Genomic DNA, 27,550 nt, shown 5'->3' on the forward strand with positions numbered 1-27,550 from the left:
TGAAGATATACTATATAAATCACAAGAATTTTGCCCATAAAATTTCTCTCAAGTAAGGTGGACAACACTTGCATTCTACCTTAAAGGTTAATACACATACTGAACATGTATTGTTAGAACCTATCTCACGTTAGTAAATAATAGAGTACAAAACAACTTGCTGTCTGCTCCATAGAAACACACACACAACATACATACACACACACATACAAATAAAAAATCCATAAGAAATGCACTGAAAACCTAATATATTTGAATACTGAAATGATACAAAATTTCTCTTTAGGACTCAAAACCTGCTTCACTCGTCATAAGAGAAGGCATCATCTAAGAACCAGATAAGACTCGCATTCACAAAAACTAGAAAAAGAATGAGAGGGAGAGAGAGAGAGTGCGAGAGTAAGCGAGCAAAGGAGATAGAGATTATTCTTACGTGAATATTTCAGTCACGATTAACCAACTGTCATCCAAAAAGATAGTACACTAATAATAACAACATATAAAAATGGACTCTTGCACAAAAAAATTCACATTTTGCATTATTAATTTTATATATGGCACAAGAAAAAAAAGGCAAGCCTACACTTTTTCTAGGCCTAGCATAGCACATATATGTACTAAGTAAGTTAGGCCTAGGTTTGCATATTTAATATTCCAATTGAATATTAAAATGTAACAAAACATGAACTTTCTTAATACAATGGTCCAAATTTATATATTCAACCAACAGTTGCTAAAAGCACTATCATTTTTGGAGGATGGGACGAGATTAACCCTAAAACATTTGTAAGCTGTCATTATGAAATGTATAAACAAACCACATATGCTACAACATTAAAGAAAACTGAAAAAAACAAGGATGCAGTTTATTCTGATATGAAACAAATTCTCTTGTATTTATCCATCCTTCATTTCTCAGATATTATAAAAAAACTCTGGTTTACATTGCAAGTTAACATCATTTATCATTATCAGAACCATACTTCCCATTTCCACGAGGTAAACAAGGCCTCAGATGAGAGAAGAAACGCACTCGGCCTTTCACCACATGTCCACAACATCCACATCATGGAATTACTGTATTTCCATGGTTGCGTATTATCAGTGAATCTATTTTGACTCCATCTAAATACTATGTTATAATGTAAAGTACCAAAAACATACTCGTATCTTGTAAAGTAACAGTACGAATGCAAGGTTCTTCCATTTACTGTTGGCCTTCGGTCCATCCCAACTTGATGGAATGGAGCAAATATTTAACTCCATAAAAAATAAACCTAGTAACCTCAGCTCTCATTCAACTCAAATTATTTAATTTTAAAATTAATGACACCAGAAAGCAGCCATATAATTATAACCTACTTTCCAGCAGGTAAGTTCAGGCATGATAACTGCTGGGAAGCCTCTCCTAACAACTGGGTCTATCAACCAATCCCTGAAGTGCCCAATCTCATGGGCATTTCACCTGTGCCAATATAGTTGACACAGCTCTGTACTATATAAAAAAAAATTATGTTTAAACAATGGAAAACAATAAATAAAGAATAGATTATGAACACATTCATATTTAAAATCACTGTATCGATAAATAAACATACAAACTTAGAAGAATATTTGTACAAAGCAAAACCAAACAATTTAACAATTTTTGGTTCTGAGCCAAATACAGTGGAATTGAGTTTCTCCCATTACCAAACTTTTCTACACCTGTAGAGGTGTTCAACCCTATGCAAAAATGGTTTATTTAGAAAAGCCTCAGCAAGATTATGAGTAAACACCTGGTACACCCTACCTGACTCAGGATCAAACTTAGACCTGGCAAATTCTGAAGGAATTGTTGCCCCAATACAGTACAGTTAACTTATAAAGAATGGACGAGAAGAAAAATCATGAATATTTACACTGAATTTAACCACTTCTTACAAATTATCAACAAATATGTTTCTAAAAAAATATGTATGTTATAAATCTTGAGTTTCCAAATATTTATTAGTATTTAGATTTATAAAGTCCAGCAACGAGGCGGCCTGGTCGACGACCGGGCCATGGGCTCGCTAAGCCCCGAAATCCCCTCGAGGTAAGGTAAGGTAGTATTCATGTATCAAAGAGTAAATTTAAGAACAATGGTGAATGACACCTTGAGAATGGCCTTTTGATTCCGATTTATTTGTAATGTCTTGTGATATGATCCTTTACAAAATTACTACACTGTACAGAGACATGCATTCTCAACTCTGGCAAGGGCTTACAATAACTATATAACTTTCATAGCTCAAGTTGAAAATCAAACATTTTCTTAAAACAGAAAAAAAACATTCTAGCTAATTTCTCCAACCAACACCAGAATAGAAGACACACTCTTTCATTAATACCTAAACAGGTAATTAATATAGTTTTAGCACTTAAAACTATTTAAAAAAATAACTATAACAATTGATTAGGTCCTTTGAAGACTTAATCAATTCAAACTTTTGATCAATTACCAACTGAGGCATCGAGTCCACAACTTCCATAATCTAACATCTTGCAAACTTTTAATTTTATGCTAATTTTAAATGAATACGTTAATAAATACTGCTACGGAAAAAAGAATCACACTCGACAAACTTACAAATACGTCATTTGGTTACAAGTGCTTGTCCCACACAAGGTTTCCTGGTTTTAAATAATCAAATTAAATTTTCAACAAATTTACTCTCACAATATAGTGAATTGTGAATACTAAACTGCTTAACTCAATCCTCTCGTTGCAGATTACGATAATGTTAATACACTTTTAGAAAGCTTCCTCAGAGGGGAAAAGAAGTAAGAAGGGAAAACATGAGGGCAGAAAGAATAAAAATTAGGGGGAAGAGGTGGAAGAGAAACAGAGCTAGAGGAAGCGATGAAACCTTTAGATGATGCTAAAGAGCATGAGCCAAAGATCAAATGCCAGCCTCACAAATTTTTAATTTCCCTACACAAATTAACTTCCAATATTGTAATTTTCAAACAAAATATGGACATTTTATTGCATCTATTATGTACAGCATACTCTTGATCCCATAAATGTTTGAAGAAAACTAGAGAAGTGATGTTCATAAAGATCCCATGCATGCTTCACCACCCTCATTCCGTGCAAACCAACTAAGAAATCTAACATGACCTTGGTATAAGAAATGAGGACTGTAACAGAGAAAACCGTAATCAACACGCTCTACAGTGAAGAATTTAGAGGTGGCCTACTGTATTTATGTTCAAATTTGTGCATAAATATAACTGAGAAAAATACTACATTATAAGTATGATTACTGAAAGATTCTTGGGCATTTAGTTTATTCTCAATGCTCAAAACTTAGGCACCATGATGGACAATAAGTAAACCTAATGAAAAGCTGCCATGCCATACAATTTAATATTCACCTTTTATTTATGAACAGACAATTACATATTTAGGAAAATATTTAGAAAATTTATATGATAAGACATTTTTTAACATTGAGTAATGCCAGCTATATCAACACGCCCTAGTACACAACTTTCACAACACCACCTGTTGTCCAGAGAATTGTTTGGGAGTAAAAATAATTAATGTATATTAATGTATAACATCTATGTATTACACATGCAGAATACAGATGGCAAGAATTGACAAAAATACTCGCCAGGCATACTTTTCGTTCAGGGTGCTCAATTTCGTGTTTAACAAAGAAATTAATAAAATTATCATAGGACCAAAACACAAATAAATCCTTCTGCTACATTCAAATGACAACCTTGGAGACCCTAGAAGAATGTTTTAAGTACAGCAGTTTTGTCTACAAGAATCTAACTGAATCATATATATGTATACATATATATATATATAATATTATTTAAATTATGAAAACCAATAATAATTTTCTTAAAGCACTGTCCTCTTCATTAATGCACATTGTGACTTAGCTTTTAAAATGTTTAAAAGAATATAAATTATACAACTACCTGGTACTGGTAATCTAGCAAGACTTTCGGCTGGCTTCGATTCGTTCTTTATACCGCACTTCAGCAGTAGGCTAAGTGGTACTAAGCAAATACTCGGAAACTCTTATTCTATCAAAGAACTGACAGCAAACACTGCTAGTGTACAATTCATATCATTTTATACTCTAATGTTATAGAAATTTTGACATGGGAAAAGAAATGACAAGTCCAGTTTGATGGTACACTGAATGATCACACCTTCGTCTATATTTACCTCTCACAATACTACCTTCCATGCAACAGAGGTTATTTATATTTCCTCTACGTTCACTTTTCGCCAAGTCACCAAATCATTAACATTATTCTTTTCAACTATTTACTATATTGAACATTCTGATGTAATTCTCTTGAATTCAGCATTATCCATACAGTATGGTCGAGTCTGCATTTTCACACTTCAAACTGTCAATCACGTTGCTTCATTTTTATTTTCGTTCTCATTTTCGTTTTCATTTTCGTTTTCATTTTCATTCTCATTCTCGTTCTCGTTCTCGTTCTCGTTCTCGTTCTCATTCTCGTTCTCATTCTCATTCTCGTTCTCATTTTCATTTTTCTTGAGACTTTCAGCTTCATCTTGGAACAATCTGTCTACTTTGATCCACGTTGTACACATAGAACGGAAGAGCTGAAATTGGTAATTTATGTTACGATTATAATATGCTAAGTAGAGTTTGTGTACAACAAATGTTTCTAATACATTGTTTCTAATACAGCACTTGAAATTTTCCCTGCTGACCCTACCATACTATTATGTGTTTCTTCTGAACTGAAAATTTCAGCCATACTGACCATAAAAAGTAAAAAATATCAATCTTTCATTGAGGTGGGGCAAGCATTAACACTTTTTTAAGGGGACAGTGAGGCTTAATAACGATACAACAAATTGTATAATACAGTTACTGGAACAGTAATCATTTTCTGTAAAAATACTAAGCACATACCTAACATTTTAAAATACCCGTAGAGTACATTAAAGATACAGTAATACTATATAACACAATTTTTTTTAAATACATTACTTGTAAAATGTTTTATTGTAACGCATCTTTAAAATATACAGACTAGAATATATCTATATATATAATGGAGGACCTGAATCTCTTCCTAACTGACGGACACTCTTTGAGGCTGGCTGAATCTCTTCCTATGTGGGACCATACAAAGCGATCTTTTCAAGACTACCTTACAAATTTATCTTTTCCTATAATCTTCTCAATACTACCTTATGCTTTACAAGCTTGGCTACATACAACCTACAAGTACTAAAGCCAAGGGTGTACGTGAGAGCATTATTGGCAAGCACACAGAATGAAGAAACAGGAAGCGAGAATTTATCTGTACCTGGTGCACTGAGAGCGAAGTCGCGCAGTGTACCATGGACTACTTCGTCAATTATTACTCACTTCCAAAGTACTGAGTGTGTAATACATTGTGTTACTGTGTAGTGTGTGAAACTGTACATATTGTAATTTTAGTGAATTTTTAAATTAACAGATAATATTGCGACAATAAACATTTATTGTGGACACATTACTGACATATGTATCACAGTTCCATGGAACATTATGAACGTTCTACTGTATACATATTGTAAAGGACACAAAAATGCATCATATACGATAAAAAACAAATAAAACCGCATTGGAAATACATAAAACAAATAATTGAAAATATATTTGTGGCAACACCCGGTGCGTGAATGGCCCGCGCAACCGTGTCTGGGCGATTCACGCATGGGCGACCCGGCCCTGATGGTCACATCGCACCTTGTCCACGTCCCCACAGCCAAAGTAAGTGGAATTTGGTATTTATTTTTACAATGACATCTTCAGGGAAGGGAATTTGTCATTTTTCAAAGAAAAATTTTTGGGGGGAACACTATTTCATGCGGACCGGGGGGAATTTCACAATAAACTCGGCGCAGCACGGTGGTTAAGCTTTGTTGCAGTGGGGCTGCCTTGCTTTGCCAGTTCTTGGCATTGTTGTATAGTGAGAAACATACAGAACAAAGTTTGTATATGGCTTCCACGAATGATTAGATGAAATTAACTTTATGTAATCAATGATATTGTTGATTATCATTTATGAGAGGATCGAGCACCCAATGATGAGGGTAATCGAGCACCCAATGACGAGAATGTCGAGCACTCCAGTGATGATAGGGATCAAGCACCCAATGACGAGAGTATCGGGCACCCCAATGATGATGGGGATCGAGCACCCCAATGAGGGGATCGAGCACCCAATGATGAGAGGATTGAGCACCCAATGATGAGAGGATCGAGCATCCAATGATGAGGGGGATCAAGCACCCAATGCCCAAGTTACAAACATTCCCAATCTTTGTGAGAGGAGAGCCCACTGGAGCTGGTACAAAGAGCGAGTTGCTTACCTTCCTCTTACTAACTTGTTTATATCTAGTTGATGTAATGCGACACAAAAGCTTCAATCACCATATAACCACTGTACTGTATTTCATACAGTACCTGATATCACACTTAAGATAAAACTCCAGGAAATTGTCCCTCTTAAAACCAGAACAATTAGAGCTTCTAAAAATAAACGGTAAAATTTCGAGGAAAAAATGAAAATGGCAGTTAACATACCCCCATGATCCAGTGGTCGTTGGCGAGCAAGTCTCGAAGAATTGTAGTTGTGTGCTTACTGGGGTGAGTAACTCTCATGTTTGTAACTGTTGACTTGCACTGGGAATAATAGTCATATTTTTGATGGGATACCTTATTGTACATCTGAGAGATGTTCGAGCAGCGATCACACACTTCAAAATTCTGGAAAAAAACAAAAATTCTAAGACCATTCTATAACATTAAATTTAATATCACTTAATTACTTTAATGCAGGTAAATATAACCACAAATTATATAACCATAAATCCAGTAAGCCAATAAAAATCATCTACAAATGCCAAAATAACTTTTTACAACAAATATCAGTGATAAAACCTCAGCAACACAGGTCTTCCTCAAGGAAGGATTACGCAAAACTACCCGTCTATCCAACTTAATTAATGTGAATCATTTGTCAAAATTCTATTAAACAATAACTGTATATAGACTAAACTCGAATTAATAATGTAACAAGTTATAACATCCTACCTTGGCGTTAATCTCTGCTTGCAATGGTTCTCTTGAACGAAGAGTCTGTTGATCATAGGGCTGACCATAGAGTTGTGAAAGTTTTGAGGCGGGGTTATTCGAGCAAGCTTGGCACGTGTCAGCATTTTTAGTAAGCATCACATTGATGCACGGCCATGTATCTAATGATTTCTGTAAAGTGAAAATTATCAATGTATGCTTTGTTTATAGTAGTTTAGAACTAAATCATTAAAGAAAAGGAAGAATATACTGTATGTAGTTATAATCTTTATGAAATTGTGATACATTAGTAAATAATTTATAGTTGCAGACAAAGAATCACAATGTCGTGGCTCAAGATAGGAAGACTAAACCACACATCAGAAGACTAGGAGACGACGACGTTCTGGTCTGTCCTGGACCATTATCAAGTCGATTATGATGGAAGCGAAGGAGGCACAGGCATTAAGGCAAGAGAGGTGAGGAGGAAATTCCTAGAAGAAGGGAAGAGCAAGGCAACAGGACAGATGGGATGGGTGTAATAAAGGGGTGTAAGATGGGGGGGGGGGTAATAATGAGCATAAGAATGGGAATGTAGGAATATGAGGAGAAAGAAAAATAAAGAGAAAAAGGGAGGGGTAGGCTTATATTAGGTATGTTGGTTAGAATGTGAATATTCAAAAAGGCACCAACCATCACTGTGGATTCCAATACGAGAACAAAAGCACACAAAACAAGCGATATGAAAGGTATTCGACTCACCGAGGATTTTGCCGGGGAATTAATGATCTCGAAGGACAGTAGGAAAGCAAGACATACGATAATCCTGAAAATCGGGATATTCCACAAGGAGATACACGACTAGGTGAGAGAATGTAGTTTGGATAATAAGGAGCAGGGTGGTGGTGGTCCATTATATGTCCATGAGTTAACCCTTAAACTGCTTAGCAAAAGAGGCAAGGAAGTAAAAAATATTCAAATTACAGTATGTAAAAATTACTAAAAAATGTTGAACAAATCTCAAAACTATTTACTTCAGCGTCGTGAAACTTTCATCAAAATATTTTCAGAAATTGATTTTAGACAATTTTTAAAAAAGAAGAACATTTTGTTGATAAGGAGAACAGCTCCTATTAACTGGGACTGATGGATAATGCAGTAATGAAGAGATGCAAGCACCTGTCCAACACACAAAAAGAAGAACAGTAGTAAGAAGTGTCCTCAAAGTGGATATGCAGCTGGTGCCTTTATAGCATTGCTGAGTAATACATAACAAATAATAATGAGTATGTTATTATCTTCTTATATATTTTATATTATGCTCTTTTTGTTTTATATCATATAAATACATTGCCCAATGTTAATATCTGTTACTTTCCTCAATATCCAAATTTATTTTTTGAGGAAACTTTTTGTAGTTTTTAGTTTTTTCTTCTTTGTATATTATCTGATTTAGTTGTAACCTTTACATCAAGGAGAGTGCAGATCAGTCCCTAACTATATAAAGATCGAATGAAATTGGTCAACAAATAAATCAGTCACAATTTGCTTAACTTAGGACATTGAATTTTTTAGGGGCCAATTTTTTCACAGATTTCAAACTATTTTCTTTGTCTCTCTAGGTTGTTTTGATGATTATGGGCCAGTTTAAGTTTTTTTCACTTATATAAAGTATACCCTAAATGTATCCCCTAAATTATTATAAATATTCTTACAGTATTTTTTTGGGGGCGGGGTTATTTTTTCTTGATTTCATTTCAATACATATTGACCTACAACTTTCACATATTCAAGTACGAATGCCAAACAATGTTTACTAAAACACACAAGTAAATTCATAAATTAGAACTGCCTCATTCATTGTCGATAACTTCAACTTCAATGTTTATACAGTAACTTGAATTTCAACTTACTTCAGTATCCAAAAATCTAGTTTCAGACCGATTCTCACCATTTTTACATATAGTGTGCACAGCTGTCTGTTCTACCATCTCTATAGAATTGATTTTTCATAAACTCTAAATGTTTCGAGTATTAAATTTTTGTTTTTAAATTTGTGCATATTTCAAATGCCATACAATTTTTTTTTAGTGAACTATACTGAAAATTTATAGTCTAAATATATGAAAATGAAGAATATGCTATTCTGAGAGCATAATAACACCAAATGAACAATTAGTGATATTTTATATTTTTGAAGCTGATTTCAAAATCTGAAGTTTTCAATATTCAATTTCATTAGTATTTTTTATTTTCTTGTTTTTCAAGTTGCAATGGTATCATTTAGACAAAGTTGGAGCATTTGCCTAGTAGATTATGCACAAAACATTTTAAAGCATTTCAGCAAATTTTAAAAACCGAGCTCTATGTCCGACTTCATATGACTTTTGCGCAGCTTAAAGGGTTAAACGTGTATGGTCAACATGTAACCTAGCCCAAGCCATTTTCCACTGTCTATTACGGAGATAGGAGGAAGGCCAAGGGATTAAGTTACTTTTAAAGAGTCCATAGTTTGTTAAGTTTTGCACTTCAACTTGCTGCTTAAATAACACAAGTTTAAATTTGTATCATACATCATTTACACTTTTATATGCTACTTCCAAATGATGCCTGCCTATTTACTCATTCACACACCACAATCTTGCAAAAATCTACTAGACATTTTTAATGTGTATGTAAAATTAAAAAATTATATATACAATTCTAAATTTTGTATAGGAAATGCAGGAGTAAGCTCAGGCAACAAAATGCATATACCTATTTTTGTGGTTCAAGTCCCTTTGAGCCCAGGTGAATAAAATGTTTATTTCCACAGAAGTGTGGATGACAAATTAATATCCCTAAGCCAAAAAAAAATATGTACACAATTAAATTTAGCATTACATAAAGAACTTGTTCCCACATCAAGAAATTTTGATGGACATAGACAAGGAAAACCTTGACAAGAATATTATCATCAACAGTAGAAACATACCCGGAATTGGTCATTCCAGTGCACAATCTCCAGTATTTTCTTCTTCCTCTGCTCAGCAAGCTCATCTATTACTTTAACTCTTTCCACAAAGTAATCATCTGGAAAACAGGAATATAACATTAAGCCATGGAATGTGGAATAGGAGAAAATAGGCCACACACAACCTACAAATTATGAGGAAAAGCATTAAAGAACTCTGCCAATGGAAGAGATCTGTGGGTGGTGCTGGATGGTAGTCCCCAGAGAACCACATAAAGGATACTGGTATACGGAGCACTGAGCAACAAAGGAGATGGTCAAACAACCCTGGCATACGTCTACATTAACAAAATATTAATCTCTTACACGTGCACTCCTAAACAAGAAATGTAAATGACTCGATACCATAAACATTAAGCAAAATGCAAAGTATGGGTAATGTAGAAATATTTAAAAATAGATACAGAAAGGAATGGGAAAGGTGAATATGAAAGAGGAAAATGAGCAAAAATGAAGAATGAGCACAAATTTTAACTACTGAAAATGAGGATAATAATATGAACAAGAAAGGAAGAACACAGAATGAGAAAGAAAATGGAATGAGTTTGAATAAAGAAAAACAACTAGGATCCATACCACTTTCTTCATAAATTTCCATTAAGAAGTTGTTGTCTAGTGCCTGTGATATAAGAGTTTGGAGGTAAATCTCAAAGCTTGGCATGTGTGACCGTAATTCTTCAGAAATCCTGAAAAACAAAAAAAATGGTAAAAAATTTATAATTCCAGTACACTTCCTAATACAGCGCATTACTTAAGAAAATACAAGAATATACATAACCATAGGTATGTTTATCAGTTCAGTATATTTGCAAACCATTACATAAGGTGATTTTAGGCAGTTTTTCCAGCTCATGTGTACTGGCATTCCCCTTTCCCAGCAGTCAGCACTTTTGCTGTCTCCGTCTCTATGGCAAGATAGCTTGGGAAGATAAAGGATGTTTTCCCAAAATCCAGGGATGAATGTAATGAAATCCTCCTTTCTGGTGTGAACCTGCTCTACCTTCCCACTTTCACCCTTCCCTTCTTCTCATGGTGTTCCTGGAGCCTTACTTGGTCTTTGCATGAATGACTGGGGTAGTTATCAGAAACCCTCGAGTAACTGGGGCTGCCCATCTGGTGGCAAGGAATGGAGCTAAATAGCAGTTAAATCTAGATAATGGGTGAGTACATAGTTCAGATCAGGGTTGCAAATATTGTTCAACCTGTAGCTAGTTTTTGATGAGTTCTCTCTCTCATTAGTTCTTCTTCAGCAATGTGATTTTGTATACCCCACACCCTACTATGCCTCTAGTGAGGGGGGGGGGCCAGATTGTGTTCCTGGCCTCTGCTAGGTGCTTGTGATTCATTAAGAGCCTGGTGGAGTATCTGGGTTTGAACGACTCCAGGTGGATAGCTCGAGCAGGAAGAAACAGGTGGAAACGCCTCCAGAATAATGTGATTGTATCTATTGTTTATGCTTTATTTAAATAATCCTAAGTTGACTCTTTTTAGATAAATTTCTTAAAACAATACATTTAACAATGTGCCGTATAGAGAGAAGGATGACATGACACTATTAATTTTCTTTTACTGCAATTACAATGGTAATGCAAACCTCAGTAAGTAGTTGAGGGTTTTGGCAGTACAGTCGAAGTTTGTTCTAGATTCGTAATCGGGAATCCCAGAGTCAAATCCCAAACAGGATAGAGATAATTAGGCAAGTTTCCTATCACCTAATGCTTCTGTTCACCTAGCAATAAATAGATGCCCAGGAGTTAGCCAATTGTTTTGGGAATGCATCCTGGAAAGGGTCAGTAGCTTGATCTTGGGGGAACCTCGATATTAGCCTAGTGAATATATACACACAGGTTGCTTGTCCACCCCTCCCCCTCCCCCACACCCCACCCCAAAATTATAACCAGTATTCATAAACACTATAGAAAAGACAGTTCAAAATACTTTTAACAGCTACATCAAGTAATTTGGTTATTAAAATTATTTGTGTTAAGATATTATAAATTGTCAAAAGGCAGAGTTACTCACATCTTCAAACTACACTGCAACTGTAAGTTAATATTTGAAAAGGACAAAATTTAAACAAGATCAAAATCCTGCATGTAATCAATGCTGTTAATTAAGTACACAACTAAAAACCAATATTCATACTATCCAATAAAGGCTACCAAATTAATTTTAGCATGGAGAGTACAGAACTGCATACTTACTCAAAGTCTTGGGGATGTTGATACTTGACAGCACTCCATGACCTATAAAAACACAATTGAAGAGCTTAACAGTTAGTTCACCAAGCTATCTATTTTACCTTATAATGGTAAAAGGTAAATATGCCTGCCCTACATGAGGAATGACATGTAATAAACCTCACAAAATATTTAGGAATAATAACACCTGCCTACTGCAATGCCTGCCTACATTGTTTTCTATTAATTAATAGCTTAAATGTCTTACAAAACAAACATTTTCCAAAGCTACTGTAAATGCATGGGAAGCAGTGGATGAAATGCTCAACTTGGTCGAGTAATGTATGGATCTGGTGCACCAACTTTCGACCGAGGCAGTAGTCAGTGCAGACATTACAGGTACAGTACATGATTCCATTCTATGATCAATGACTTACATGTTTGGCACTACAACAATCTGGGTAAACAAAACTGACAAACAATTCATAACACAAGAGGAGAACAGCATTGAAATACCTTTCTCCAAACTTTATTGCAGCATTATTGGAAGAAATTTTTATGTCACATTCGAGAGAAAACTTTGATTCAAATCAGTTGGTTCTAATTTGTCATCTTCATCTTGCTATTGTTGTGTACTTATTTCAGACAAACCAGAATAACAAATGTGAAAAAAGCCAAGCAAACTGTAGTACACATGAAAAAGAACATTCTTTTTCTTATTATAAATGAAAACCAAAATTAAGAACAACTAAACCAATGTAAAGAAAAAAGGGAAGAATTGATTTTGGTTTGATTTTACAACTAAACTTCATGTAATTCCATGGTGCTATGCTTATTGCTTGTATTACTATATGTTGCAGGCAATGAGTCACAATAACATGGCTTTAGAACGGACCGTTCTCAAGTCGATTGAGAATGGTCCAGGACGGACCGAAACGTCGTCGTCCCTTCACCTTCTAGTGTGTGGTCTGGTCAACATTTTAATATATGATGATACTGAGTGCATTGGGAATACAGATAGCATTGTATCAAGTCACCAGGCCCATTTTTATAAATTACATAATGATTGAAGTGTCAGTTTTTTATTGCCTAAGAAATATTTGTAATAATTTTTCATGTTTTATAGGGAAAAGCAGTCCTTTTTTTAATCAAATATAATTTTTCTTTTAGAAAGCTAACCCCACCAATAGTTATATGTCTTGGACCATATTTTCAATTAGAAAGAGACTAACTTTACTTTTCAAAGACAGCTAGAGAGATCCTATTTATTAAATAATTTTGCAATAAATAGAAAAAAGAATAAAATAAAAATACAGCAGGGAAAGGGTTAAACAAAGAACAGAGGAGACCGAGGGAAGCCAACAAGCAGAACAGAATAATTCTGCTAAGGTGTGACCTCAGGGTAAACAAAACAGATCGTCCCCAACACCCAAGAACAAGCAATAGTGCGCGCGCACAATGCACAGAACATGCAAAATAAGAGAAAATACCCATATACAGTGAGAATGGTGTTACGGTGCCCTCTCCTAATTCTTTCGTTTGCCGGCTTAAAGAGTCATATCAGCTCTCCCTACTGATTCTCTGAGGTTCAGGGAGTCTAATGATATATGTGGCGACCAGACCGGCTGCCATTTAATGGAATGAGGTTATATTATAAGTTGTAAATAAAGGAAGATTGGCGCCCTGTTATAAAATGAAACAGTATCCCCTACGGCAGATATGACCTTTTGGAAGGGAGACAAGCCGATCGCGGATTGGCCGACGTAGGTCGCGGGCGACAAATCAGGGCCCGCCATGACGTCACCGAGTGCCCCGGGCGGCGCCAACGTCAGAGTTGTACTGACCGTGGAAGCGACAGGACGCGCCTCGGTCTGCTCTCAAGGATTGGAGGCTCTGCAAGCCTTGTTCAGTGGATTGAGCTGGCCTTCGCTGCCCATCGCAGTTATTGGAGACCCTGCGCTTCTGGGAAGCCAAAGAGGAACCAAGTTCAGTGAGCAGAGAAGTGCCAAACTTGGAAAATAGTCGGCGACGACGCTGGGCAGCGCCGCTGGCTGGACGTAGAGGTCTGGAAGGTGGGGCGAGCAAGCCCAGCTGTGACTGGGGTCACATCCACTGAGAATCTTGGAAGGACGACACCGTGCCTAGGACAAGGAGCGACGCCCTGTGGGAGAGGCGAGTGTGGGGAAAAATAGTGATTAGCTCAGCGCCCATCGATGAACCAGGATTGGGGCAGCTGAATCTCAGGGATTGGAACGGCGACGACGCGAAGGCTTCACGACACCTGAGGACCTGTGGAACGTCCCGGATCGTCGAGGATCGACCCAAGGAAGCGTGGGAACCTCACACCATCGAGGGACAGGCGTCGTGAGCCAGGAGTGTAAGGTAGATCATTTTCCCTCCCATTACCCCTTGTATGAGTAGGCTAGTTAGGCCACAATATTTACTTGTGTATGTGGCAGCAAGACTTTATTACTTTAATAGTAGAATAGGCTGCAAGGCAGCTTGTGTCCAGGACTGTCAGAGAGGACAGTGTGTATGGATGGCAGGACAGTGAAGAAGAGGTGCCGACGTGGTGAAGAGGCCCTCCTGTGAGAGTGTGAGACTCCTGTCTTCCTGCCCAGTTGAAGGAGTGTTGGATGGTCGTGGAAGAAGAGGCTGACGATCTCCAGGCTCATTATCCATATTCCATATTCACGTATTACTTGTGATTGTGTGTGTGTTCATGTAATTTGCATCAGTAAATCCACACATTTTATTACTGTGTTTGAGTGTGCCTCCATTTATGATAATTCTCTATGAGCATACATTTCTGGCTACAAACGATATATAATACACCCACTGAACTGCATTGCTGGGGTGCAGATATAATAACCCAGCTGGCGACCTTGCTAAGAGGAAGATAGAGAAGACAGGCGGGAAAGGAGTTCCTGCAACCTTTTTTTTGTCTGCCAGGCAAGACTCAGGGAGGTTATGGTTATAGGTAAGCCTGAGTCTTCCTTCACTCCCCCACGGGTCTAGGCCGGAGCTGTTAACACTTTCGCGCTCTCGGCTCTCAAAAAAAAACTACCCCAGATGCTTTCGGCACTTCGCGCGCCTACGCGGTAAGACCGAAAAAGTGTACACTCTTTTTACTGTCCTGACAATAATTGAAGGCGCACGTATTTAAATTTGGTATCACTGTGTTCGCAATGAAATTGTCTATAAGAGCATACCTATAAAATGGCGCCCAAGCATAAGGACTGTCAACACCAAATAAAAAACTATTCAGATCACTCGCCAAGAGCGCCAAACAGCAACAAAATGTTTCCACTCTCTTAATGGTTGCGAAGCCTACAGTTGTCCTACATCGCTAATTGTGGTATCATTGGAATCGCAATAAAATTCTCTACACGGACATATGCATATAAATATAGATTTAATGTCGTAGCCCACCCAAAACAATGTGGGAAGTGGCCGAAGTGTTACCCGCGGCAGCATATCGGCGAAACTCGCTTTGAAAAGTTTATATTCAATTCACTGTCCTGACATTATTTGTCGATGTATGTATTTCATTTTTGTACCAATGCGCTCGCAATAGAATGTTCTATAAGAACATAAGTATTAAAGGTCACATAAGGATGCGTTCGACCGGCAACACATATAAAAACTACGTCGATTACACTCGTCGTATCAATAATACAATTGTTTTACCACGATGATTCACTGCCACACCTTTTTCTTTTATAAGCTGTTCGGCTATTAGAGAAAACGTAAATTTCATGGCAAACATTTGTATACTATTCCCAAGTTGATCGGATAATAAATGGATTTTATACAAATATTTTTTCGATGGACTACAGGCGTCGTCTGTTATGCGGTGACGCATAAAAAACGGTGACGACTCATGGATAATCCTAAGTGCGAAAGTGTTAACAGCAGTTTCCCCGTGTTTGACTGAAGGGCTTCCAGGGTGAATCAGTGGCACCCCTTTGTGGTGGAAGCAAAGACCTGCGGAGGTGGGCATTGTTGGTCCTATCTTGTGTGACCAAGGAGACTCCGGTGAATCCAGGGAGTCGGAGGGGCTGAGTATTTGGGCCTTTGAGCCCCTAGCAGCCGAGTGTTAGCAGAGCCCCGGACCGCCCACCCCCACGTGACAATGGTAAACAAACTTATGCCAGAAGTGGTAAGAATCAATCACCATTCACAGCTTCTAAGAGTAAATATAACATAGTATTGGAACATAAATGCATCAGGTACATAAGCTATATAGTGAGGCTCTGGAACTAGAACTCATTCCCCAAAGATACAACTAGGTAAGTGCTAGTTCCAAGGAGTCATGAACATAGTGGTAACCTCAAGAGATGAGAAATACGCCTTGTTCCCCTCCAAATAGGAGCTGACAGAATTGGCCAATTAAAAAACATGTGAAGAGTGCAATACCTATGGCCCAGAGCAAAGTTACAAAAAACCAGTAGTGAATGTAATGAAACGTTATTTCCTGGGTAGAGCCCCAGAGGCTTCCTGGAGCTATTGTACTAATATTAGTTAATATTAGTACAGGGCTTCAGTCATATGGAGTTGTCATGCCTATCCGGGACCACCAGCAAGAACATGGTCACATCAGAGAGGCGAAGGGAGCAATGGCCTATGAAACTCACAGGTATGAAAGTTCATGTCTGCTATCGACCGGGGTTGAGCACCAGAAAAGGTAGGCACTTCAAAGCAGACCCCTCCTGGTAGAAATATTGCAACCCGAGACTGAACAAAGGCTAGAAATAGAAACTCCAAAGAAAAACAAGTAACATGTAATCACACCGCACATTCACAACCCCCCTCTTGGAGGGAAAGGTACAGGCACCTCGACCAGTCCTGCTGAAAAGCGTCTATCACGAAGGCCTCAGTCGGGGTAGGGCACCACATATACAGGGAGACACCTATTCCACACTGACAAGAAGAGGTCCACCTCCAAGGGCCCTTATGTCCAGCAGAGCCAACTGAACGACTCGGAGTCGACTATCCATTCCGTGGACAGGGAAAAGAACAGCAACAGGCCATCTGCCAAGACGTTGGACACGCCCCGGATATGAACCCCATGGAGAGCTAAACCTTGAAAACTCATCAGAAGAGCTACTTGAAGCAACTAGCCCCAAGGAGCCAAGGACCACAGAGATCCCCCACGGTTCAGGCAATGAACTACAGGAGCGCAATCAGAATGGAGCCAGATCGTGGAGCCCCGAGCAAGCCAAATCCAAAGCAGAATAAGCCGTACTGCCATAAATTCCACACTGCACTGTGAGCCTGACGGAAGGACAGAGCCTACTGCCCCTGGCCTGCCTGGTGAACATTGGTCACAAAACCCCAGCCGAGAAAGGAGGCATCCATGAACACATCGAGGCAGGGCTCTGGAAGGCGCCAAAGCACCGAAACCCGAAAAGCCAAAAGAGGAAGCTGGCAACACAGCAGCCAACACAAGGCCCCCAGGGGACAAACCCAGTGATCGCGATCGCGGCGGAAGGGACGGCCCCGAAGGAACCAGAACAGATGCCACAACCAAACCCGACCCAGCAGGTAAATGATCAGTGAAGTTCAGACTTCTGCACAGCTGCTTGAGCAACCCCCGAGTGACCCGGGAACACCTCAGAAACAGTTGACAGCGAGACTGCAGTCGGAGCAACACCGCCTGAGGGAGAGACAAGGACGCTGTCTGGGAATACCAGACAAGGCCCAGCCAAGTCCGAACCTGAGATGGAACCAGATGGGACTTCCTCCAGTTCACCAGGAACCCGAACCCAACAAGCTGGGAAAGAACCCTGGCGAGCAGACATGCGGACTGGCTGGGAGCCCAGAGCAACCAGTCATCAAGGTAGGTCAAAACCTGAACACCTAAAAGAAGCAGACGGGCCACCACCACCAGGGTAAGACACGTGAAAACGCAATGTGCCAGATTCAGCCCGAAAGGAGGACAACAAACATGGTAAGCCTGATGCCCCACCACGAATGCTAACCAGTCCCTAAACACCTGATGAATAGGGATATGCCAATATGCATCCCGGAGGTCCAGATACCATCCAAGAAGTCAGCTCCAAGAGAAGTCACAGACATGGGACAGAGTGGTTATCCAAAAGGAGGGGCAAGAAATACAGGGGTTCAGGAATACGGGGAAATAAGTCCAGAATGAACAGCAGATCCGCAGTCACAATTTCGGCACTGGAAAAAGGTTGCAACATTTTTACCAGGAGGCGTCTTTTGAAACGCCTACCTTTCTGGGTGCTCAACCCCCGCCGATGGCAGACATGAATACTTTCATATACTGTCTCCACTCGATCATCCGGACTATATGGGAAGGACCCCCAGCCGGATTATCACATTTTTCGGATAATGGTACCTTTTCACCTACGAGTCCAAAAGTGATAATTTCCAACTACTTTTATACTACAAACAACATAATTTGAATTGCCTTGCCACATATAATTATTAAATATTTAACTAGAAACCTCAACTTACCTTGTTGGTGTTCGTCTTCTTGATTGATGCCACACATCTTGAAGTTAAGAATTCTTAACAATTTATGTAACCTATACTAACACAACACTAAAATTAACACTTAAAATTACTGTACAGTTCATTAAGCAAAGTTAGTTTTGACTGCCAGCTGCTGAAGCCTCACTGGTTGAAGGCATTTGGGTTGCCTGTGAGGCCTCACTTGTATGCGCCTCACTTGTTGAAGCGCTTGCATGTCCTCACTTGTTGAAGGCGCTTAGCTTACCTGTGATGCCTCACTTGCTAAAGGCGCTTGCTTGCGCCTCACTTGTTGAAGGCGCTTGGCTTGCCTGTGAAGCCTCACTTGTTGAAGGCATTTGGCTTGCTTGTGACGCTTCGCTTGTTGAAGGCGCTTGCTTGCTTGCGCCTCACTTGTTGAAGGCGCTTGGCTTGCCTGTGGCGCCTCACTTGTTGAAGGCATTTGGCTGCCTGTGATGCCTCACTGGTTGAACAACACATAACTTGTCTATAATTGCTAGGACAACCTTCTTCCTCTTAACACCTCCAGAACGATTGATGCTGCTACCAGACATAGTCTTGGCCAAAAATGTTCAAAGTTACTATGAAAATAAAAAAGTTATTTAACACTTTCGCGTTCCACAGACTTAATATCTCGTCACTCATTTTTCTACTGAATGTGTTCCAGTGACGCATCGGTGCGTCACTTGATATAAAAATTTGTAAAAAAAAAAGTTTCTATGCGATCTTCAATTTTTTTTTTTTTTAAATGAGCGCCATTGTTTTCCCACAATCCTCCATAGGCCGCATGGGATTCTGGGTCACGCCATGCGGTCGGCCTAGTCCTTTGTTTAAGTCTCTCGTGACCGGACTACCGCGCTCCCGCGTCCAGAACCTGTGCCACTCTCTGCCCTGTGTAGCAGTGTTTATTCGTTCCTGTCTCTTTACAACGCATTATTACTTGCAAACATGGATCGTGGTAAAGGACAGAGCACCTCTACCCCCAAGAAGGATAGTGAAATGACCACGGAAGATAAGTTGAGTGAGCTGTACAAAAGGTTCAGCAATGTGAAGCTTACCCATAGTAAAATTCCTGATTTGTTGGATCGTTTGTCAGATGTGGAGGCAGATGCTGAAGGGGAAGAGCATCAGAGTGATTTCAGTAGTGATAATGAGGGGACAGCGTCGTCTGATAAGTTTGATTCATCATCGAGTGAGGAGAGTAGCGAGGGGATTGAGGATGAGGCAGCGGATGTGGGCCGCCCCAAGGCACCTGTAAGGAGGCGTGCAGGACGTCTTCAACAGCCTTATGCGACCCTTGTTGAACAAAGGTTATCATCTTTATATGGACAATTATTATAACTCTGTCCATCTCACAGAATTGCTAAGGGAAAATGGCGTGTACACTTGTGGAACACTCAGATTGCAGCGTGGTGCCCCTAAAGAGCTGCAACAACTTGCCAAAGGTAAATTCGCTGTTGATCAGACTATTTTCAGGCGCAAGGATAACACTTTTGTTATCCTTTGGAAAGACAAGAGAGTTGTGTCAGTGATCACAAACTGCCATAATGCTGACACACAGGAAGTACAGAGAAGGAAGAGAGTGAAGAAACGTGACGGAACATCATCTGTTCAGATTGTAACTGTAAACAAACCAACAGCCATTTGCGACTACAACAACAACATGAAGGGAGTTGATCACTTCGACCAAATGGTCAAATACTACAGGTTCACCAGGAAGTCGCATAAGTGGACTAAGAAGATCACATTTTACTTCCTTCAGATGGCTATACACAATGCCTATGTGTTGTACAAGATGTACACAACTGATGCCAAGAAACTGACCCTACTCCAGTTTCATGAAGTAGCAATATGGGCCCTGTTGAGGTGGGACATGAATGAGTGGCCTGCTACTGAAAGCCCTCTCCCACATGCTGATGATTACCAGGATCCTTCTCATGATTTGGCAACACCTGGCCCATCTGGAGCGAGGCGTCCTTTATTTCATCGTCTTCCACGCCAACCACATGCCTCATCCTCATCAGACACTGAACCTGAAACTGAAACGCCTGCACCTCAAGCTGAAGCTACTCCTCCACCTGTGAAAAACCCATGCATTGTTGATTCAGAGGACAGGCTAAACAGGAAGTTGACTCATGCATTAGTGAAAATTGCTAAACGGAAACGGTGCCAAGTTTGTATGAAGTCGGGAATTAGAAGAGACATGTGCAGTGCAGGACATGTGGAGTTGCTCAATGTGCCACACCATGCTACACAAAATATCACCGCAAGAGGATATTTTGGAAAGCAAAGAAATAACTCTTCTGCAAGCTTCCACTCCACCTAACGTAACATCTGTTGAGCAACTTCAGGGACATTTTCCTGAAGCCGGTGGAGTGGATAATCAAATGCTCAACTTGTTGACCTTCCTTCATCACATCGTGGGTAAGTACACATAATTTATATTACACATTTTGAGGTTATTACTTCTTCATACTTTGCTCTGGGTAGCTCTATATATATTCCAGTTCTTAGTGCTCAGATTGGTATGTCTACATAGTGCATCTTATTGCGAGTATTTTGACACCAAAATGAACAATGTAGCACAAAAACTTCCATTGGAACAATATTTTTGTTTGTCGGGTGTATTGGGTGTAGTGGGTGTGGAAACGGGTGTTTGGGCGGGTGAGGCATCGACGCGTTTGGGGGTGTTTGGGGGTGAGGCGCGCACGTGTAATCCACTTTTATGCATATGTCTGTGTAGGCAATTTTATTGCGATCACCGTGATACCAAACAAAACCATATGCAACAAGTTTTGACTTGATAAACACAATCAGAGTAGCAACATATAGGGAGAGTTTAGCGGAGTTTAGCGTGAGCGCGAAACAAAGCACGCAGTTCTTTGGTTGCTGGTCGCGTAATGTTAGCTTTGGTGAAATGTTATACATATGCTCTTATAGAACATTTCATTAGCTACACAGTGATACCAAAAAAAAAACACGTACATCAAAAATGAGGGTCACAGACATGAGGAGAGTATAAACTTTTCAGTTGTGGTTGAGCGCATGTGCAGCTGGGCGCGCTGGAGCGGGTAACCCTAAGCCAACTTCCCACATTCCTGTGGGTGGGGCGACACCATTATTTATTGTGTATATTTATATGTCCGTGTAGGGAATTTTATTGCGGTCACAATGATACCAAAATAAACCACGAATAACAATTCTGGGGTTCGCAAACATAAAAACATCGTAAACATTGATGCCCGGTTTTACGCTCACCGCTAACGAACGCCACAGTTTGTTATTCGGTGTGGTTCTCATGTTGTCTTTGGTGACATTTTATATATATATTCCTCTAGAGCATTCTCTCGCGAACACAATGATACCAAATTAAAAATACATACCGCCAAAATTAAGCTCCCCACCCCGAAAAGATTATAAACATTTTAGTGCTGACGCGCAGTAGGCTGACATGAACGGCCCACTTAGGGCTTACGGTCAGCCTATTCCCAGGGAGCGCGAAAGTGTTAAAAAAATATTTCACTAATGGAGCAGCACTGTGATGCCGCACTGGTTGAGGTGTATAACAGTAACTTGTCTTTAATTGTTAGGACAACTTTCTTCCTCTTAACACCTTCAGAACGATTGATGCTGCTACCAGACATAATCTTTGCCAAAAATGTTCAAAGTTATTATGAAAATAAAAAAGTTATTTAAAAAAATATTTCACTAATGGCGCAGCATTGTGTATAACACGAGGGATGGACGCACATGGGTTGACCAGTGTTGGACGGGTCCACTTGGGGTGGGGCAGCTATAGCGCGTCACATAGGCCGTCAAGAGGAAAAAAAACTCAATATTTTTGAAGGAAACTTCAGCTTGTGCACATTACTTTTAGGAAACTTATTTATTTGTTATTACATAATTACTAGTACTTATTTCATTTGTTTTTGGCTATGATTAAGTGTTCTAAAATTAATGGTAATTCCTGTACCCAGGTGGTCCCTTCCGACGCACCCCTCCCACCCTCCCAACACCACCCACCCACCCCACCCCCTCCTCCACCATGCGTCTAGAGCCACAGATGGGATTAATACGGTATGGCCGAATATTCATCTGGCCAAACCAGCTTTTATCCGGTTCCTGTGACCATTTTGGCCGGATATTGTGACAACTTTATCCGATCACGATTTTGGCCGTATAAGGGCGTTTTCCGGATGTTTGAATCCCGGATAATCGCGGGGTTACAGTATGCGAGTTTCATAGGCCATTGCTCCCTTCGCCATTCTGATGTGACCATGTACTGGCTAGTAGTCCCCGGTAGACATGACAACTCCATATGACTGAAGCCCCGTGCTAATATTAACCAATATCAGGCCAATAGCTCCAGGGAGCCTACAGAGCTCCCCCACAGAAACTGAATGGAGGCTAGAAGAAAAAATAAGTTGAAAATTACCACTGCTGAAAGCATCAACTGACCAGGTGCAGAGAAAACTCTAGCCTATTCTCAATAGCTAGAAAATAACACTAACTGTCTAACAATTAAACTTAACAGTCCCTGACTGTACAGATCTAACTAGGAGTCAGTAGGATCCTTCCTTTGGGAGCAACATAGGACATCTTAGAAATTAATATCTTTAAACCTACAAATAAAAATTCAGGTGGAGGGACAAAAAAGGCATAACAAAAGAGCACTGGAGCAGATGGGTGCAAGCCTTCATCTAACAGTACGCTGGAACATGCCAATGATAATGAATAATGATTACTGATGATAATTGATGCTGATACACTAATTTGCAATATGCTAACTGCCTTAGTAAATGTTTAATATTAAAAAGTAAAAGTTGCCTATATATTTAATGTTCTACAAATACCCGGTACTGTAATCAACTACGTGCTTAACTATTAAAAGGCTCAAAGACTTACGGTTCATCATCCTCCTTTCGTTTCTCAGGTTCGTCATCTGCATTTCGAACTCCAACCAACTCCACCACAGTGTCATACCGAGACTGGAACACAAATGTGACACGGACTCCAACATAAAGGGCCTTCGCCTGAGATGTCCATCCCGAATACTGTCATTAAAAAATAATAATATATAAATATATAACAATTTAATATTTATTTCTAAATTAATAAATTTCATGCCACCCCATGGGTAGGCGCATCGTTCAGCGCCCATAATTTGCTCAACTTCTCAGCTCTTTCACAGCTAAAGAATGTCACATACAATATTTTATTTTAGTTTCCCGTGACTAGAGACTGCAATTTAACAACATAATTAGAGAAAATAATTTTTTCCAGTGGATTTATTTTCGGCGCAACACAGGAATGTCGTATTTTAAAGCCACGCAGCATGGTGGTTAAATTTGTCAGACATAAAGGTCATTGCTTGTGAAGTGACCATGCTCGGTCATCTCCAACCTCACTGTAACATGGTGTACTCACCTAGTTGTGCTTGCGGGGGTTGAGCTCTGGCTCTTTGGTCCTGCCTCTCAACCGTCAATCAACAGGTGTACAGGTTCCTGAGCCTATTGGGCTCTATCATATCTACACTTGAAACTGTGTATGGAGTCAGCCTCCACCACATTGCTTCCTAATGCATTCCATTTGTCAACCACTCTGACACTAAAAAAGTTCTTTCTAATACCTCTGTGGCTCATTTGGGCACTCAGTTTCCACCTGTGTCCCCTAGTGCGTGTGCCCCTTGTGTTAAATAACCTGTCTTTATCAATCCTGTCGATTCCCTTGAGAATCTTGAATGTGGTGATCATGTCCCCCCTAACTCTTCCGTCTTCCAACGAAGTGAGGTACAATTCCCGTAGTCTCTCCTCGTAGCTCATACCTCTCAGCTCGGGTACTAGTCTGGTGGTAAACCTTTGAACCTTTTCCAGTTTAGTCTTATGCTTGACTAGATATGGACTCCATGCTGGAGCCGCATACTCCAGGATTGGTCTGACATATGTGGTATATAATGTTCTGAAAGATTCCTTACACAAGTTTCTAAAGGCCATTCTTATGTTAGCCAACCTGGCATATGCTGCTGATGTTATCCTCTTGATATGAGCTTCAGGGGACAGGTCTGGCGTGATATCAACCCCCAGGTCTTTCTCTCTCTCTGACTCTTGAAGTATTTCATCTCCCAAGTGATACCTTGTATCTGGTCTCCTGCTTCCTACCCCTATCTTCATTACATTACATTTGCTTGGGTTAAACTCTAACATCCATTTGTTCGACTATTCCTGCAGCTTGTCCAGGTCTTCTTGAAGCCTCAAGCTGTCCTCCTCTGTCTTAATCCTTCTCATAATTTTGGCGTCGTCAGCAAACATTGAGAGGAATGAGTCTATACCCTCTGGGAGATCATTTACGTATATCAGAAACAGGATAGGTCCAAGCACAGAGCCCTGTGGGACTCCACTGGTGACTTCACGCCATTCTGATGTCTCACCCCTCACTATAACTCTCTGCTTCCTATTGCTTAGGTACTCCCTTATCCACTGGAGCGCCCTACCAGTTACTCCTGCCTGTTTCTCCAGCTTATGCATCAACCTTTTATGGGGTACTGTGTCAAAGGCTTTCCAACAGTCCAAAAAAATGCAGTCCGCCCATCCTTCTCTTTCTTGCTTAATCTTTGTCACCTGATCATAGAATTCTATGAAGCCTGTAAGGCAAGATTTACCCTCCCTGAACCCATGTTGATGGGGTGTCACGAAGTCTCTTCTCTCCAGATGTGTTACTAGGTTTTTTCTCACAATCTTCTCCATCACCTTGCATGGTATACAAGTTAAGGACACTGGCCTGTAGTTCAGTGTCTCTTGTCTGTCACCCTTTTTAAATATTGGTACTACATTAGCAGTCGTCCATACTTCTGGTAGGTCTCCCGTTTCCAGTGACCTACTATACACTATGGAGAGTGGCAAGCAAAGTGCTCCTGCACACACTTTCAATACCCATGGTGAGATTCCATCCGGCCCAACAGCTTTTCTCACATCCAGCTCCAATAGGTGCTTCTTGACCTCATCTCTTGTAATTTCGAACCTTTCGAAGGTCACCTGATTTGCTGCCACCTCTCCTAGTGCCGTGACTTCTCCCTGTTCTATTGTAAAGACCTCCTGGAACCTTTTGTTGAGTTCTTCACACACCTCTGTCATTCTTTGTGTACCTGTCCTCGCCCACCCTAAGTTTCATCACCTGTTCATTCACTGTTGTCTTCCTCCTGATGTGACTGTGTAGTAGCTTTGGTTCGGTCTTGGCTTTATTAGCTATATCATTTTCATACCTTTTCTCAGCTGCTCTTCTCACACTAACATACTCGTTCCTGGTTCTCTGGTATCTCTCTCTACTTTCTGGTGTTCTGTTATTACGGAAGTTCCTCCATGCCCTTTTGTTCAACTCCTTTGCTGTCATACATTCCCTATTAAACCACGGATTCTTCCTTTGCTTCTCTGTTTTTTCCTGTTGGGCTGGGACAAACCTGCTTACAGCCTCCTGACATTTTTGGGTGACATAGTCCATCATGTCTTGTACGGACTTGGTTCCGAGTTCTGTGTCCCAATGTATATCCCATAGGAATTTATTCATCTCCTCGTAGTTTCCCTTTCGGTACGCCAGCCCTTTGTTTCCCAGTTCTTTTTTGGGGGTGATAATTCCTAGCTCAACCAGGTACTCAAAGCTCAATACACTATGATCACTCATTCCCAAGGGGGCTTCCAACTTAACTTCCCTTATATCCGACTCATTTAGGGTAAATATCAGATCAAGCAAGGCTGGTTCATCCCCTCCTCTCGGTCTTGTGGTGTGGCCATTAATATATGCTTCAAACGGCCATGTGTATAATTTTAAACAAAGACATTAACTAAGGCATTAAGGCCTCTAGGTGACATAAATGAATACCCACAGTACATGCAAAGTGTCATGGTCTATCAATCGTTGAGACTACAAAACTTTCACCTTGGAGTGATATTGCTTCTGAATTGAAAAAAGCCCCCTTAGTGTACCTATTACACAGTCTAAAATTTTGCACAAGGTCACTTAAAAGCATGTATAAATGTTTACATTTAGTGTCAAAAAGATTGATGATGGCTGAGCAAGGGCCAGTCTCAAAATTAGATCACTATTGACCCAAATCTCAGTCAAAATAACCATACTCTGAATTGTGAAGTGAAGAATTAGTTTTGTGTGCTTTACATATGTGCTGGTTAGCCAATAGTAAGGAAGGAATAATTGAGCCCAGGCCCAGGCTTGAGGAAGAGTAATGGGAGGGGAGACTATTCAGCACTGTGCAAAATGTAATAAAAATTTTATTAAACAAAATATCCTTATATTATAAAAACTGTGCTCGTCTGTGGCTGGTACACCACTTGTGGCTCTATTTTAAGTTTTTCTTGGCAGCCTGGTTTAAAGTTGGGTTGCTCTGGTAATAATCCAATCATAAGAACCCACCTGCTTGTTAACATTCCTTTTGCTTTTAAGAGATATACATCTTCCAGACAAAGGTTACAGCAATGAGCACTGGAACTACCAATAAATACCATTATGCTAAGCACCTTTCTACAAAATTGCCACTAAACTAAGTATCGTTGTAGCAAATTCCCACTATACCAGGCTCATTTGTACCAAAGTGCCACTAAACATCAAGCCTCTGTACCAAACTCTGGCTGCATGAAATAATCTTAATCCTTTCCATTCTTAGCCATTATATTTTGGGTATTTATCTATTGGTAAAGAAAAACATAGTGCTGATAAAAATATTGAGAAACATCAAGATGAAGATAGATATTTAT

At 39.8% G+C, this 27,550-nt stretch overlaps 1 protein-coding gene across 4 annotated transcripts in view; it reads right to left on the reverse strand.

The window, feature by feature from the left end:
* Window positions 1–4,333: 4,333 nt before the first annotated feature.
* LOC123762658 (glutamine and serine-rich protein 1) overlaps window positions 4,334–27,550 on the reverse strand; it is a 54,582-nt gene continuing 31,365 nt past the window's right edge. For all 4 annotated transcript variants that reach the window (XM_045749301.2, XM_045749303.2, XM_045749300.2 and 1 more), the window contains 7 exons: window positions 23,694–23,842; window positions 12,315–12,356; window positions 10,687–10,796; window positions 10,072–10,169; window positions 7,119–7,289; window positions 6,609–6,791; window positions 4,334–4,627 (listed from right to left, as the gene is read on the reverse strand). In XM_045749301.2, coding sequence (XP_045605257.2) covers window positions 4,412–4,627; window positions 6,609–6,791; window positions 7,119–7,289; window positions 10,072–10,169; window positions 10,687–10,796; window positions 12,315–12,356; window positions 23,694–23,842 — 969 coding nt within the window. In that variant the 3' untranslated portion in view covers window positions 4,334–4,411. The remainder of the gene's footprint in view (window positions 4,628–6,608; window positions 6,792–7,118; window positions 7,290–10,071; window positions 10,170–10,686; window positions 10,797–12,314; window positions 12,357–23,693; window positions 23,843–27,550) is intronic.

Source organism: Procambarus clarkii, chromosome 27 (genome assembly GCF_040958095.1).
Source record: "Procambarus clarkii isolate CNS0578487 chromosome 27, FALCON_Pclarkii_2.0, whole genome shotgun sequence".
Classification (NCBI taxonomy): domain Eukaryota; kingdom Metazoa; phylum Arthropoda; class Malacostraca; order Decapoda; family Cambaridae; genus Procambarus; species Procambarus clarkii.